Source organism: Heloderma suspectum, chromosome 11, assembly GCF_057233095.1.
Source record: "Heloderma suspectum isolate Gila_16-S chromosome 11, 16-S_ref, whole genome shotgun sequence".
NCBI lineage: Eukaryota > Metazoa > Chordata > Lepidosauria > Squamata > Helodermatidae > Heloderma > Heloderma suspectum.
The window spans coordinates 19,166,519-19,181,592 of record NC_139468.1 but is presented as its reverse complement, the minus strand read 5'-3'; the positions used below and the strand labels follow the sequence as shown (position 1 = coordinate 19,181,592).

The following is a 15,074-nucleotide window of genomic DNA, read 5'->3' as shown; positions in this document are numbered from 1 at the left end:
CGAAAAATCAAAACACAGTAAATCTAAATTGTATACAAAATGAAGTTTTAAAAGCAACAGAGAGATCATATTTTTAAGGATTCTCAGGGGAAAGGAGGGCTACTATATTGGCCTTAGCAGCCACAGACATTTCAGCAGGAATTTTTCCTGTACAAGCACCACTGAAATGAAGGGAGAGAAGCACAAAATCATTTCACTGGGGATTGTGCACAATATTTGGCTCATGACACAAAATCCATGTAAATTCCTATAATTTAGACTGTGGGTATCGCGTGCTATGGTCCATGGGGTCACGAACAGTCGGACATGACTAAACGACTGAACAACAACAATCGGTACACCTATTAAATAATATAGCTGCAGTGTCCATATCAGATCGTAGTTTTATTCAATTCCCAGAACTGAATGCCAAAAAACAACCCTTCTCCCAGTTCTTCCATATCCCAGTTCCCTGACTGGCACAGAAGCTGAGAGAATAGTTAAGAAATCAGAGCAAACCTACAAGAGAAATGGCCATGACAACCACTGAAGACCAGATGGCAAACCAGCTCCAGGAAAACCTTTCTGGCTTTTGTTTCAAGGAAGTACATTAATGAAACAGGAGATTCAGTAAGCCAATTCAAGCCGACTAGAAGTTCAAGCAAAGAAGTTTACCTTGGATCATCTTTTCCAAGCAACCCCAATATCCTTAAAAGCTGAATTTGTAACCAAGGTGCTGGCACACTGTGATAGTTGAAGTCTACAGGGAGTTTTCCTCCCACCACCTGCTTTAGAATAGCTACAAAGCTGCCCGTCAAGTCCTTGTATCTAGAGGAGTCTTCCTAGACAAAAGATAAAACACACAATTAAGGGTGAAATCCTATGCACGTTTAGACAGAGAAAAGGCCTACAACTCCCAGCATTCCCCAGCCAGCCATGCTGGCTGGGGAATGCTGGGAGTTGTAGGCCTTTTCTCTGTCTAAACATGCATAGGATTGTGCCCTAATACATTTTAAACAAGATTACAGAAAACAATTGCTATTGTTTCAGTTCCTCTATTACTCACTTCTATCCTTTTCATCTAAAAGTTAAATTGTTCTCCCCAATTTTCAAACTCATATACAGCTGACAATTAAACACAAAATATGCATATGAATCTCAACACTCCTAGCAACGCATCAGAAACACAGAAAACTGGCCTGAAAGTCGGGGAAGGAGGGAGGGAGAAAGAAATTCTGCATTGCTAATACACAATTAGCATAGGTCAGATTTCCATTCTTTTTGTCACTTCATTAAGACACAAGCCCAGTTCACATGATTATCCTGATTATTAAGAATCCCACCTTCACCATCTGGAGATAAATGTGCAATGAAGCAGCCATAACTCCCACATCCCTGTCGCAAAGTGCTTTCCGGAACTTGTCATGGATGTGCTGGACTTGGTTGGGAGCAATAAGGTAGAACTTGTACAATGCCTGGACAGCTTTTCTTCTAATAATTTCCCTAAAAAGAAACCATTTTGTTCATCTTATTGAGCCCAACTATTACTATTGCTGTATGCAAATATATCTTGAGCTCTGTGTTTACAATAGTTTTTGAAACTCATCTTCCTAGAATTTTATCAGCAAAAACATACTTTGAATGCTGAAGCTTGTCTTCTATCAGTGGAAGGACAGCTGGTATCATTTCCCGCGGAAAGATCTGGCTTGCCACAGTAAGAGCCATACATACTTCCATGAGATTAGTGCTCTGCAAATCCTGCCACAGACGATGAACACAAAGCTGTTTATTTCTCCCTTAATGGCTTAACTTTGCTTAACAGATCTCTCTAATGTTCTTTCAAAGATTCACATTTTTACTTTTGTAAGTCAAAACTATGTTAGAACTCAAACAAGACTCATAAATGATACTCATGGTAACATAAAATCTCCTGGTTTTCTCTATGCTTTTGTAACATCAATTTGATAGAAGAGCTTTTACATTATCATAATCTCCCATTATTTTATCCATCCACAGACTATGAACCTGGAAGATCTATGCTTTTTTTTTTTTGCAGGAAGGGTGGGGTGAGGGGGAATAAACAAAGAGTCATGTTTGTAAAGAACAGGTAAGCAAGTTCAATCAGGAAAGAAAAGTGATGTTCAAGTAATGCTATTGCCTCTTCCTTGTAAAGTGAAAAGTGGCCTTCAGAAAAAGCCAACACTGATCAACAGGAAGTTTAAGGATTTGAAGGAGCCAGAAACCATTTTTGTTTTATGTTCACAAAACAGCAGTCAAAAGCAAATATATGTAATTAAAGATCTTACTGGGGTAGTTCACACATGGACAACATGCTAAACCATGAGGACAACCTCTGGGGAATTGCAATGCCCCCTGGAACACACTTGGGGGCGCATCATTCCCCCGCCGCTGCAACTGCTGAAAAAAACCTCACAAGTTTAGAAGGAAACAAGCAGGGAGCGCACACCTTGTTTACAAGCAGGAATCACACTCTCAAGAGGGTTCTGCTTTGCAGTGCACCTTGTTTTCTTCCAAAGTTGCCTCTTTTTTGCCATCACCACAGCAAATTCAGCAACGGCAGAGGGGCCACAAAAACAGCTGGCAGGCCCACATGTTGACTATGCCTATGCTAAACCATGGTGCACATCCTGTGTGTACAAGCAAGAAGGAGCTTGAGCGAAGCTACAGGCTTACATGCTTTTCCCTCCTCTTTTGTCCTCCCTTCTCTGGCTGAGAGAAGGACTTCACTTAAGGTTTAGTTTCACTTTCCAGTAGTACCTTTATCATCACAAAAGTGGTCTAAAACAAACTCTTGTCAGTTTCAAAACACGCCAACTTCCAACCATGAGTAATAAAACTGGCTGGTTTAACTAACCGGACTTTGTTTTAAACTATGACAAACCTAGAATTAATGGAAAGTGAAACTAAACCCTAGCAAACTCCTTCCCCCAGCTGTGTGGGAGGAGAAGGGAGGAGGAAAACACATCAGCCGAAACCATTGCTCAGGCTCCTTTCCAGTCATACACGAAGAGTTAAATCAGCCTTTCCCAACCTGGGTCCACCAGATATTTGGGTCTACAATTCCCATCATTCCTGAGTGTTGGCCATGTTGGCAAGGGCTGGTGGGAGTTGTAAGCCAAATCATTTGGGAGGACCCAGGTAAAAAAAGAATGCACTAAACCATGGCTTATAATATGAACGCTGTAAATGTACAACAAAGTCAAATCATCATGGCTTAGACCCAGAGAAGAATAAAGCGTGCAGGCGCAAACAATTTTTTCATCCAGTGACAGCCCCTCATACCACACAGGCTGCTGCTATGGTGAGTCCCCAGGACTTTTAGGAAGGCTTTTCAGTGGGGTTTGTATGCCTCTACAGAAGGGGAAAGCTGAAAAGGGCTATGGATGAGCAGAAGCAACCTTGCACTTTTCCAAATCCAAGCCCTTGTGTTTTAGTTAAGGTTCTAACTGGTAAACAAGATTTTATTAACACATGCACACTTCAGATTCTTTTTACACCTTTGAAAAAAATGGAGAACAACTCAGGCTTGAGGTCAGTGCGATGTTTACCTCCAAACCTCCCACAAAACTGTACCTTCACAACAGTGTTCACAAGTAGAAGCAGCAGTTCATGGTTTTCATGAAGAAATAAAGAAATTGCCAAATAACCTAAAAGGAAGAAAAAAAAATTCTATGTTATACATTCCAAAACCCTTTGTATTTAATGTATTCAATACCTATCTTACTCTATACCAGGTTTCCCCAATCTAGTGCCCTCCAGATATGGCTATGCTGGCTATAATGGGAACTGGAGTCATACATCTGGAGGTTGTGTCAAACACACCAGGTTGGGGAAGGCTGCTCTATCCTATTGCTCAGAGCACCTTACAGCAGTTTTCCAAAGCTCAAAACATCTCTGTCTCAAAAGGAGCTCACTAATCAAATGTTGAAAAGGTTTGGGAGATAGCATTTTAAAATAATTTAAAGTGGCATTTTACAGATGTAAAAATGAGTTATTAGACTTGTGGCTATATAGAACCTCTTGGTTCAGAGTCAGTAGGCCACAATCCCAGTGGCACAGAAGCAAGGGAGGGCGGCTGTTGAATTCATGGCCTTCTTGGCAGCATCAAATCAATCACAGCAATACCTAATGGGCAGAATCCAGTGGGGTGCTTACACCTCCCGATTCTCTGGCGCCCCGCTGATTCCGTTGCTCAAGTGGTGGGTCCCGCTGATTCCATTGTGCAAGCAGGACCCACTGCTTGCACAACAGTGATTTAGCACTTCCCAGAGGAAGCCCTAAAACATGCGGAAACGCTTGTTTCCCAATTGGGGCAGGTCAGTGGAGCTCCCTTATGCGAGCTCTGCCAACCTGCCCCTTCCAGAAACAAGTGTTTTCACTCGTTTCCAGTTGCCCCAGAATCGCTACATCTTCCTTCCGAAAATACACACCAACTCTCTTCTCGAAAAGGTTTCCTTGTTGTGCTAGCTTGATAGCATGGATGTATCCAAAAGAGGCCTCATAGCCCAGCATCTCACAATAGATCAGTCTCACCATACATTCCTTCATCAATCTCTGAAATACAAGAAATGAACATTATATACACGATTGATCAATCAATCCTCAAGTGCTAGTTCACAAAGAGATATGCAACACCAATGATTTCAAGGTGGGGGTACAACTCAAACAAATTCCAGCACATGATTACCATGCTCTATACAGTAACAACTGAGTAATTCTTTGTGAAAACCTGAATGGCACATGGTAGCTATTACCCACAGATGGCAGAAACATAGGACCACTTCTGTGGCATGTTTTTGAAATCATGGTGGCTGACTCTCTCAATATTCAGTTCTGTTGTGATTAAGGCTACAATTCCATTCGGCTTCTGTTTCCACCCCCTTCTCAAGTCCGGTTTTTTTACATAACTGTGGGGGCAATACTATACTGAAGATCCTCTGGCTGAGGGGCTATAGGAGTCAGCGTAGGTACTGCTACACTACCATGGCAGATACACTGGAGGAACATGCCACTGGTGGAACAACTTCAGTGGGGCAGAGTCATGGCAGCTCAGGGGAGAAGCACAGTTACACCATATCCCATACTCCTTCAATCCATGGCCACACTCCCAGCAACCATGCAACTTTACACCAGCCCTTAGAGCTGGCGCAAAGAATTCCCCTCGTACTGACTTCAGTAAGAGAGGAATTAAAAAATAGCTGCCCCCATATTGTCAACTGCTCCCCCAATGTCACTGTAACTCAGCACCCAATCACAGCACATCAACAGTATATAAACACCCACAAAGGAAGATCATAACTCAGATGACAGGGAAGGGCCTGTATCTCACTGCTCTCTGTCTCTTGTTCTTAATAACAGTGCTGGTTGTTTTTCTCAAGTTCAGAATTTTGTCATTCTTTTTGTTCTCTCTCTCCACAAGTCAAGTCACTTTCATGTTTTTTCCCCTTTCTTTTTTATATTTACAATTTTAAAAAAAAGTCTGTGAGGAAAAAATGTATACAGTAGGTTAAATATGACTTGGTTCTGTAAAGACTTAAGTCAACCATTTGCTTACACATAGGACAGGTAGAATGGGTATTTTATTTTGCTTTTATAGCTTACCAGTGTTGTAGTTGGTGCAGAAACTGTTGCTTTTAAATTATTTAATTCCTGTTGAATTAATTGTTCTTCCTCCTGTTAAAGAAATTTTAAAAATCACTATAAATGCTTTTTTTCATTTTTAGAAAACATAATATAAAAGCTGCCTTGTAACATTAATCACCCAAAGGTTATTCCTTAATATTTTAACCTATCTATGTTGTAGTAGTTTTTTTAAGCTATATCGCCATTACACTACATTCCCATTTGATTGGTCTTGGAAGTTTAAAACAAGATCACAAAACAAGCAACAAGCAAAACAATAACATTTTTTTAAAAAAATAAACAAAATGTTATTACTGAACATAAAGGATGATCTAATCCAGCCAAAGTTAAACTTTTTGAAGTCTTATTGCCTTTGGTGGAAGTAAAACACATGCTTGTGGCTGAAGTCCTATAGACACTGACCTGGAAGTAACTCGCATTGAATTCAATAAGACTTACTTCTGAGTAGGCATTGCACTGGAAGTCTCTCCCATTGAAATCAATGCAACTGAAAGAGTGCCTAACTTTGGCTGGTTTATGCTCATGCTTTGAAGAATTAAAAACTGCGAGCAGGCAATTTTATGCTATCATAAAATGCTGAAACAGCATCCTGAAGTCATGCTTGGAAATTCATACATTTCACTCCACTTAAAAACCCAATAGGGGGCTGCCACTTTCCTGGGAGATACTGCAGCAATTTCATAGGCAATAAATAATGCTCCTCCTTCGGGCCCAAACCAGAAACACTTTCCTCAGAGCTTTAACACAGTACATTAATAAACCTGTCATGCAAAAAACAGAAGCAAGACGTGTTGGCCATATGAAAAACAATCCATATAGCGTAATACCCTTATTAGGCTAACTCAAAGATCACAAAAATTGTGCAAGCATATGTCTTCATCAGGCAAGATGTTACAAAAAGCAAGTTTGGAGGGGTGCAGAGAAACAGGAGGGTGGGAAAGGCTGGCTGGATGTTGTAGTCAGGATGTCTACATAGTCAGATCTACAGTTGTCTGCTACTTTCTTGTTTCCGGTGGCCCAAAGGGCACTGAAACCTAGAACCATCAAATCGCTGAGCAGAGTCCAATGTCTGCAAACCATCATCCTCCATATCATCTTAAGGGCGCAATCCTATGCATGCTGGGAATTGTAGGATTTTTTTTTCTGTCTAAACATGCACAAGGTTGCACCCTTAGGGCGCAATCCTATGCATAAGAGAAAAGGCCTACAACTCCCAGCATTCCTCAGCCTGTCTAAGGACTGAGCCCTTAGACTCTTAAGCAAACAGACATCCTGATTACAACATCCAGTCAGCCTTCCCCCACAACTCTTATTCTGCCCCCCCCACACACACTTTTTGTAACATCTTGCCTGAAGAACAGATGTGGAGATCTTGAAAGCTTGCAAAGTTTTGGAGATCTTTGAGCTGGCCAAATAAAGTTATTACACTATATGCATTTTAGAGTCATAAACCTTAGCGCCCTTCTGCAGCCTCCTCCTTACCCAGGGCCAGCTACCCTTCCTTCAGCCCCACTCACTCATTTGCACACACACTCCACACCCATTTTTACAACCCCAAGGTTTCATCCTTTATAAAGAGGGGTGTTCAAGGAAGCCTTGAACATTAAGGTCTGATGGGGGAGGAGGGAGCAGGCTGCAGCTGCTCCTGTTGCTGACAGAAAGGCGGATTCTGTATATGCCCAGGGGCACTTTTACAACTTCCTTCACATTTTCCAGGACTGTGCTGTGGTGTGAGAAAACAGATTGGGAATGGAGAAGACGGGTGAGCCCTGAATTTGAGGTCCTGAGTGTATCTTTAAGGTCTGATGGGAGTGGGCGCTTATATCTTGGTGCGGGAAGGGGGAATACTGTACCTGTCCAAAAGCACATTCACTACTTCCATCACATTTTCCAGGCCTGGTGCTGGAAAACGGACTGGGGGGAGGAAGGGAGAAGAGGGCTGAAACTGGCTACACTGAAGCCCTGAATTTATCTTGAAGGTTTGACTGGGGAGCGGGGGGGGGGGGGGGGGGCGGTTGATATTTTAATGCGGGAAAGGGGAATCCTGTACATGCCCAGAGGCACTTTTATCACTCCCTTCCCATTTTCTAGGACTCTGCTCTGGTCCTGGAAAACAGAGTGGGAATGAGGAAGAGGCTATATTGGAGCCCTGAATTTAGCTTGAAGGTCTGATGGGGGGGGGGGGAATCCTGTACATGCCCAGAGGCACTTTTACCACTCACTCCCTTCCCATTTTCCAGGACTCTGCTCTGGTCCTGGAAAACAGAGTGGGAATGAGGAAGAGGCTACATTGGAGCCCTGAATTTAGCTTGAAGGTCTGATGGGGGGGGGGGGAATCCTGTACATGCCCAGAGGCACTTTTACCACACACTCCCTTCCCATTTTCCAGGACTCTGCTCTGGTCCTGGAAAACAGAGTGGGAATGAGGAAGAGGCTACATTGGAGCCCTGAATTTAGCTTGAAGGTATGATGGGGGGGGGGGGGAATACTGTACATGCCCAGAGGCACTTTTACCACTCACTCCCTTCCCATTTTCCAGGACTCTGCCCTGGTCCTGGAAAGCAGAGCGGGGATGAGGAAGAGGCTACATTGGAGCCCTGAATTTAGCTTGAAGGTCTGATGGGGGGGGGGGAATCCTGTACATGCCCAGAGGCACTTTCACCACTCACTCCCTTCCCATTTTCCAGGACTCTGCCCTGGTCCTGGAAAGCAGAGCGGGGATGAGGAAGAGGCTACATTAGAGCCCTGAATTTAGCTTGAAGGTCTGATGGGGGGGGGGGGGAATCCTGTACATGCCCAGAGGCACTTTTACCACTCACTCCCTTCCCATTTTCCAGGACTCTGCCCTGGTCCTGGAAAGCAGAGCGGGGATGAGGAAGAGGCTACATTAGAGCCCTGAATTTAGCTTGAAGGTCTGATGGGGGGGGGGGAATCCTGTACATGCCCAGAGGCACTTTTACCACTCACTCCCTTCCCATTTTCCAGGACTCTGCCCTGGTCCTGGAAAGCAGAGCGGGGATGAGGAAGAGGCTACATTAGAGCCCTGAATTTAGCTTGAAGGTCTGATGGGGGGGGGGGGGAATCCTGTACATGCCCAGAGGCACTTTTACCACTCACTCCCTTCCCATTTTCCAGGACTCTGCCCTGGTCCTGGAAAACAGAGTGGGGATGAGGAAGAGGCTACATTGGAGCCCTGAATTTAGCTTGAAGGTCTGATGGGGGGGGGGGGAATCCTGTACATGCCCAGAGGCACTTTTACCACTCACTCCCTTCCCATTTTCCAGGACTCTGCTCTGGTCCTGGAAAACAGAGTGGGGATGAGGAAGAGGCTACATTGGAGCCCTGAATTTAGCTTGAAGGTCTGATGGGGGGGGGGGGAATCCTGTACATGCCCAGAGGCACTTTTACCGCTCACTCCCTTCCCATTTTCCAGGACTCTGCCCTGGTCCTGGAAAGCAGAGCGGGGATGAGGAAGAGGCTACATTAGAGCCCTGAATTTAGCTTGAAGGTCTGATGGGGGGGGGGGGAATCCTGTACATGCCCAGAGGCACTTTTACCACTCACTCCCTTCCCATTTTCCAGGACTCTGCCCTGGTCCTGGAAAGCAGAGCGGGGATGAGGAAGAGGCTACATTGGAGCCCTGAATTTAGCTTGAAGGTATGATGGGGGGGGGGGGAATCCTGTACATGCCCAGAGGCACTTTTACCACTCACTCCCTTCCCATTTTCCAGGACTCTGCCCTGGTCCTGGAAAGCAGAGCGGGGATGAGGAAGAGGCTACATTAGAGCCCTGAATTTAGCTTGAAGGTCTGATGGGGGGGGGGGGAATCCTGTACATGCCCAGAGGCACTTTTACCACTCACTCCCTTCCCATTTTCCAGGACTCTGCCCTGGTCCTGGAAAACAGAGCGGGGATGAGGAAGAGGCTACATTAGAGCCCTGAATTTAGCTTGAAGGTCTGATGGGGGGGGGGGGAATCCTGTACATGCCCAGAGGCACTTTTACCACTCACTCCCTTCCCATTTTCCAGGACTCTGCCCTGGTCCTGGAAAGCAGAGCGGGGATGAGGAAGAGGCTACATTAGAGCCCTGAATTTAGCTTGAAGGTCTGATGGGGGGGGGGGAATCCTGTACATGCCCAGAGGCACTTTTACCACTCACTCCCTTCCCATTTTCCAGGACTCTGCCCTGGTCCTGGAAAACAGAGCGGGGATGAGGAAGAGGCTACATTGGAGCCCTGAATTTAGCTTGAAGGTCTGATGGGGGGGGGGGAATCCTGTACATGCCCAGAGGCACTTTTACCGCTCACTCCCTTCCCATTTTCCAGGACTCTGCCCTGGTCCTGGAAAACAGAGCGGGGATGAGGAAGAGGCTACATTGGAGCCCTGAATTTAGCTTGAAGGTCTGATGGGGGGGGGGGAATCCTGTACATGCCCAGAGGCACTTTTACCGCTCACTCCCTTCCCATTTTCCAGGACTCTGCCCTGGTCCTGGAAAGCAGAGCGGGGATGAGGAAGAGGCTACATTAGAGCCCTGAATTTAGCTTGAAGGTCTGATGGGGGGGGGGGAATCCTGTACATGCCCAGAGGCACTTTTACCACTCACTCCCTTCCCATTTTCCAGGACTCTGCCCTGGTCCTGGAAAACAGAGCGGGGATGAGGAAGAGGCTACATTAGAGCCCTGAATTTAGCTTGAAGGTCTGATGGGGGGGGGGGGGAATCCTGTACATGCCCAGAGGCACTTTTACCACTCACTCCCTTCCCATTTTCCAGGACTCTGCCCTGGTCCTGGAAAGCAGAGCGGGGATGAGGAAGAGGCTACATTAGAGCCCTGAATTTAGCTTGAAGGTCTGATGGGGGGGGGGGAATCCTGTACATGCCCAGAGGCACTTTTACCGCTCACTCCCTTCCCATTTTCCAGGACTCTGCCCTGGTCCTGGAAAGCAGAGCGGGGATGAGGAAGAGGCTACATTAGAGCCCTGAATTTAGCTTGAAGGTCTGATGGGGGGGGGGGAATCCTGTACATGCCCAGAGGCACTTTTACCACTCACTCCCTTCCCATTTTCCAGGACTCTGCCCTGGTCCTGGAAAACAGAGCGGGGATGAGGAAGAGGCTACATTAGAGCCCTGAATTTAGCTTGAAGGTCTGATGGGGGGGGGGGGAATCCTGTACATGCCCAGAGGCACTTTTACCACTCACTCCCTTCCCATTTTCCAGGACTCTGCCCTGGTCCTGGAAAGCAGAGCGGGGATGGCAAAGAGGCTACACCGAAGCCCTGAATTCATCTCAGGCCGCGCGCGCGCGCGCACACGTAGCCCCATCGTAGCCCCCCCGTTCACTCCGGAGTAAATCCCACGCGAAGCAGCCGCGCCTCCCGCCAGGCCGCCTATGCTGTCGGCGGCCCCCTCGCTCGCCCTGAGGCCTCCGCCCGCTCCCGCTCCCCCGCCCGGCGCCCCGTCCGCCCGTACGTGTTTGGAGGCGAGCGCGGTGATGCTGCGGATCAGGCCGCCGAGGCGCGACGCGCTGCCGGCTCCCCCGGCTCCTGCGCCGCCGCCGAGGCCAGCCCCCGGCTCGTGCTGCCCCAGCAAGCCGGGCAAGGCGCTCAGCGTCCGCTCCACCACGTCGCTCATGGCCGGCCCGCCGCCGCCTCGGCTCCCCCTTGCCGCCGCATTCCGGAAGGGGAGGCCGGCCGCCGCCTCAGCGCTCACTTCCGGGCCCCCGGGGAAGCCGCTGGGCGGGCGGGCGGCCTCGGCCTCGCGGTCGGGGCGGCTGTTGTCGCGTCGCGGAGTGGGGCCTCCTCGCGGGGCGGGCGGCCTCGGCCTCGCGCTGGGGGAGCGCGCGCGGGAGGAAAGGGCCGTGCCGGGATTAGTGGGCCGCGCGCGGCCTGGGAGCCCTGCGGGGAGCGTTACAGATCTGCACCGTCTCGTAGCCGAAGCTCTCTGGGCTGTCCGCAGAGATTTAAACCCATGAAAGAGACGCCGCGCACGCAGACAGCCTGTATCTAGAAAAACACTTGAATTATTACGTATTAAAGAGACATCGTGCAAAGTACCAAAAATTTGCATAAAAACGTATAAACAGGTAGCACGCGCACAGACAACATCTATCTAAAAACATTTTAGCGTTACTATGTATTAAAATACACTAGACAAAGTACCAAAAATTTGCATAAAAACGTATAAACAGGTAGCACGCGCACAGACAACATCTATCTAAAAACATTTTAGCGTTACTATGTATTAAAATACACTAGACAAAGTACCAAAAATTTGCATAAAAACGTATAAACAGGTAGCACGCGCACAGACAACATCTATCTAAAAACATTTTAGCGCTATTATGTATTAAAATACACTAGACAAAGTACCAAAAATTTGCATAAAAACGTATAAACAGGTAGCACGCGCACAGACAACATCTATCTAAAAACATTTTAGCGCTATTATGTATTAAAATACACTAGACAAAGTACCAAAAATTTGCATAAAAACGTATAAACAGGTAGCACGCGCACAGACAACATCTATCTAAAAACATTTTAGCGCTATTATGTATTAAAATACACTAGACAAAGTACCAAAAATTTGCATAAAAACGTATAAACAGGTAGCACGCGCACAGACAACATCTATCTAAAAACATTTTAGCGTTACTATGTATTAAAATACACTAGACAAAGTACCAAAAATTTGCATAAAAACGTATAAACAGGTAGCACGCGCACAGACAACATCTATCTAAAAACATTTTAGCGCTATTATGTATTAAAATACACTAGACAAAGTACCAAAAATTTGCATAAAAACGTATAAACAGGTAGCACGCGCACAGACAACATCTATCTAAAAACATTTTAGCGCTATTATGTATTAAAATACACTAGACAAAGTACCAAAAATTTGCATAAAAACGTATAAACAGGTAGCACGCGCACAGACAACATCTATCTAAAAACATTTTAGCGCTATTATGTATTAAAATACACTAGACAAAGTACCAAAAATTTGCATAAAAACGTATAAACAGGTAGCACGCGCACAGACAACATCTATCTAAAAACATTTTAGCGTTACTATGTATTAAAATACACTAGACAAAGTACCAAAAATTTGCATAAAAACGTATAAACAGGTAGCACGCGCACAGACAACATCTATCTAAAAACATTTTAGCGCTATTATGTATTAAAATACACTAGACAAAGTACCAAAAATTTGCATAAAAACGTATAAACAGGTAGCACGCGCACAGACAACATCTATCTAAAAACATTTTAGCGCTATTATGTATTAAAATACACTAGACAAAGTACCAAAAATTTGCATAAAAACGTATAAACAGGTAGCACGCGCACAGACAACATCTATCTAAAAACATTTTAGCGCTATTATGTATTAAAATACACTAGACAAAGTACCAAAAATTTGCATAAAAACGTATAAACAGGTAGCACGCGCACAGACAACATCTATCTAAAAACATTTTAGCGCTATTATGTATTAAAATACACTAGACAAAGTACCAAAAATTTGCATAAAAACGTATAAACAGGTAGCACGCGCACAGACAACATCTATCTAAAAACATTTTAGCGCTATTATGTATTAAAATACACTAGACAAAGTACCAAAAATTTGCATAAAAACGTATAAACAGGTAGCACGCGCACAGACAACATCTATCTAAAAACATTTTAGCGCTATTATGTATTAAAATACACTAGACAAAGTACCAAAAATTTGCATAAAAACGTATAAACAGGTAGCACGCACACAGACAACATCTATCTAAAAACATTTTAGCGCTATTATGTATTAAAATACACTAGACAAAGTACCAAAAATTTGCATAAAAACGTATAAACAGGTAGCACGCGCACAGACAACATCTATCTAAAAACATTTTAGCGCTATTATGTATTAAAATACACTAGACAAAGTACCAAAAATTTGCATAAAAACGTATAAACAGGTAGCACGCGCACAGACAACATCTATCTAAAAACATTTTAGCGCTATTATGTATTAAAATACACTAGACAAAGTACCAAAAATTTGCATAAAAACGTATAAACAGGTAGCACGCGCACAGACAACATCTATCTAAAAACATTTTAGCGCTATTATGTATTAAAATACACTAGACAAAGTACCAAAAATTTGCATAAAAACGTATAAACAGGTAGCACGCGCACAGACAACATCTATCTAAAAACATTTTAGCGCTATTATGTATTAAAATACACTAGACAAAGTACCAAAAATTTGCATAAAAACGTATAAACAGGTAGCACGCGCACAGACAACATCTATCTAAAAACATTTTAGCGCTATTATGTATTAAAATACACTAGACAAAGTACCAAAAATTTGCATAAAAACGTATAAACAGGTAGCACGCGCACAGACAACATCTATCTAAAAACATTTTAGCGCTATTATGTATTAAAATACACTAGACAAAGTACCAAAAATTTGCATAAAAACGTATAAACAGGTAGCACGCGCACAGACAACATCTATCTAAAAACATTTTAGCGCTATTATGTATTAAAATACACTAGACAAAGTACCAAAAATTTGCATAAAAACGTATAAACAGGTAGCACGCGCACAGACAACATCTATCTAAAAACATTTTAGCGCTATTATGTATTAAAATACACTAGACAAAGTACCAAAAATTTGCATAAAAACGTATAAACAGGTAGCACGCGCACAGACAACATCTATCTAAAAACATTTTAGCGCTATTATGTATTAAAATACACTAGACAAAGTACCAAAAATTTGCATAAAAACGTATAAACAGGTAGCACGCGCACAGACAACATCTATCTAAAAACATTTTAGCGCTATTATGTATTAAAATACACTAGACAAAGTACCAAAAATTTGCATAAAAACGTATAAACAGGTAGCACGCGCACAGACAACATCTATCTAAAAACATTTTAGCGCTATTATGTATTAAAATACACTAGACAAAGTACCAAAAATTTGCATAAAAACGTATAAACAGGTAGCACGCGCACAGACAACATCTATCTAAAAACATTTTAGCGCTATTATGTATTAAAATACACTAGACAAAGTACCAAAAATTTGCATAAAAACGTATAAACAGGTAGCACGCGCACAGACAACATCTATCTAAAAACATTTTAGCGCTATTATGTATTAAAATACACTAGACAAAGTACCAAAAATTTGCATAAAAACGTATAAACAGGTAGCACGCGCACAGACAACATCTATCTAAAAACATTTTAGCGCTATTATGTATTAAAATACACTAGACAAAGTACCAAAAATTTGCATAAAAACGTATAAACAGGTAGCACGCGCACAGACAACATCTATCTAAAAACATTTTAGCGCTATTATGTATTAAAATACACTAGACAAAGTACCAAAAATTTGCATAAAAACG

The 15,074-nt window shown here is 43.8% G+C and overlaps 2 protein-coding genes across 7 annotated transcripts in view; one reads left to right on the top strand and one right to left on the bottom strand.

Annotated features, from left to right (window-relative positions):
• AP4E1 (adaptor related protein complex 4 subunit epsilon 1) overlaps nt 1-11,758 on the bottom strand; it is a 36,913-nt gene extending 25,155 nt beyond the window's left edge. Inside the window, exons 1-7 of the mRNA XM_084817092.1 lie at nt 11,111-11,758; nt 5,602-5,673; nt 4,431-4,554; nt 3,574-3,647; nt 1,616-1,737; nt 1,323-1,482; nt 655-821 (exon numbers count right to left, since the gene is read on the bottom strand). Of these exons, the coding sequence (XP_084673218.1) occupies nt 655-821; nt 1,323-1,482; nt 1,616-1,737; nt 3,574-3,647; nt 4,431-4,554; nt 5,602-5,673; nt 11,111-11,707 (1,316 nt within the window). The 5' untranslated portion in view covers nt 11,708-11,758. The remainder of the gene's footprint in view (nt 1-654; nt 822-1,322; nt 1,483-1,615; nt 1,738-3,573; nt 3,648-4,430; nt 4,555-5,601; nt 5,674-11,110) is intronic.
• Nucleotides 7,126-15,074, top strand: part of SCG3 (secretogranin III) — a 149,294-nt gene continuing 141,345 nt past the window's right edge. Inside the window, exon 1 of one of the 6 annotated variants that reach the window (XM_084817093.1) lies at nt 7,126-7,405. In XM_084817093.1, coding sequence (XP_084673219.1) covers nt 7,393-7,405 — 13 coding nt within the window. In that variant the 5' untranslated portion in view covers nt 7,126-7,392. Of the gene's footprint in view, nt 7,406-7,996; nt 8,108-9,986; nt 10,044-10,527; nt 10,786-15,074 lie in introns of those variants that run through there. The other 5 variants (XM_084817098.1, XM_084817097.1, XM_084817096.1 and 2 more) reach the window with 5 other exon arrangements.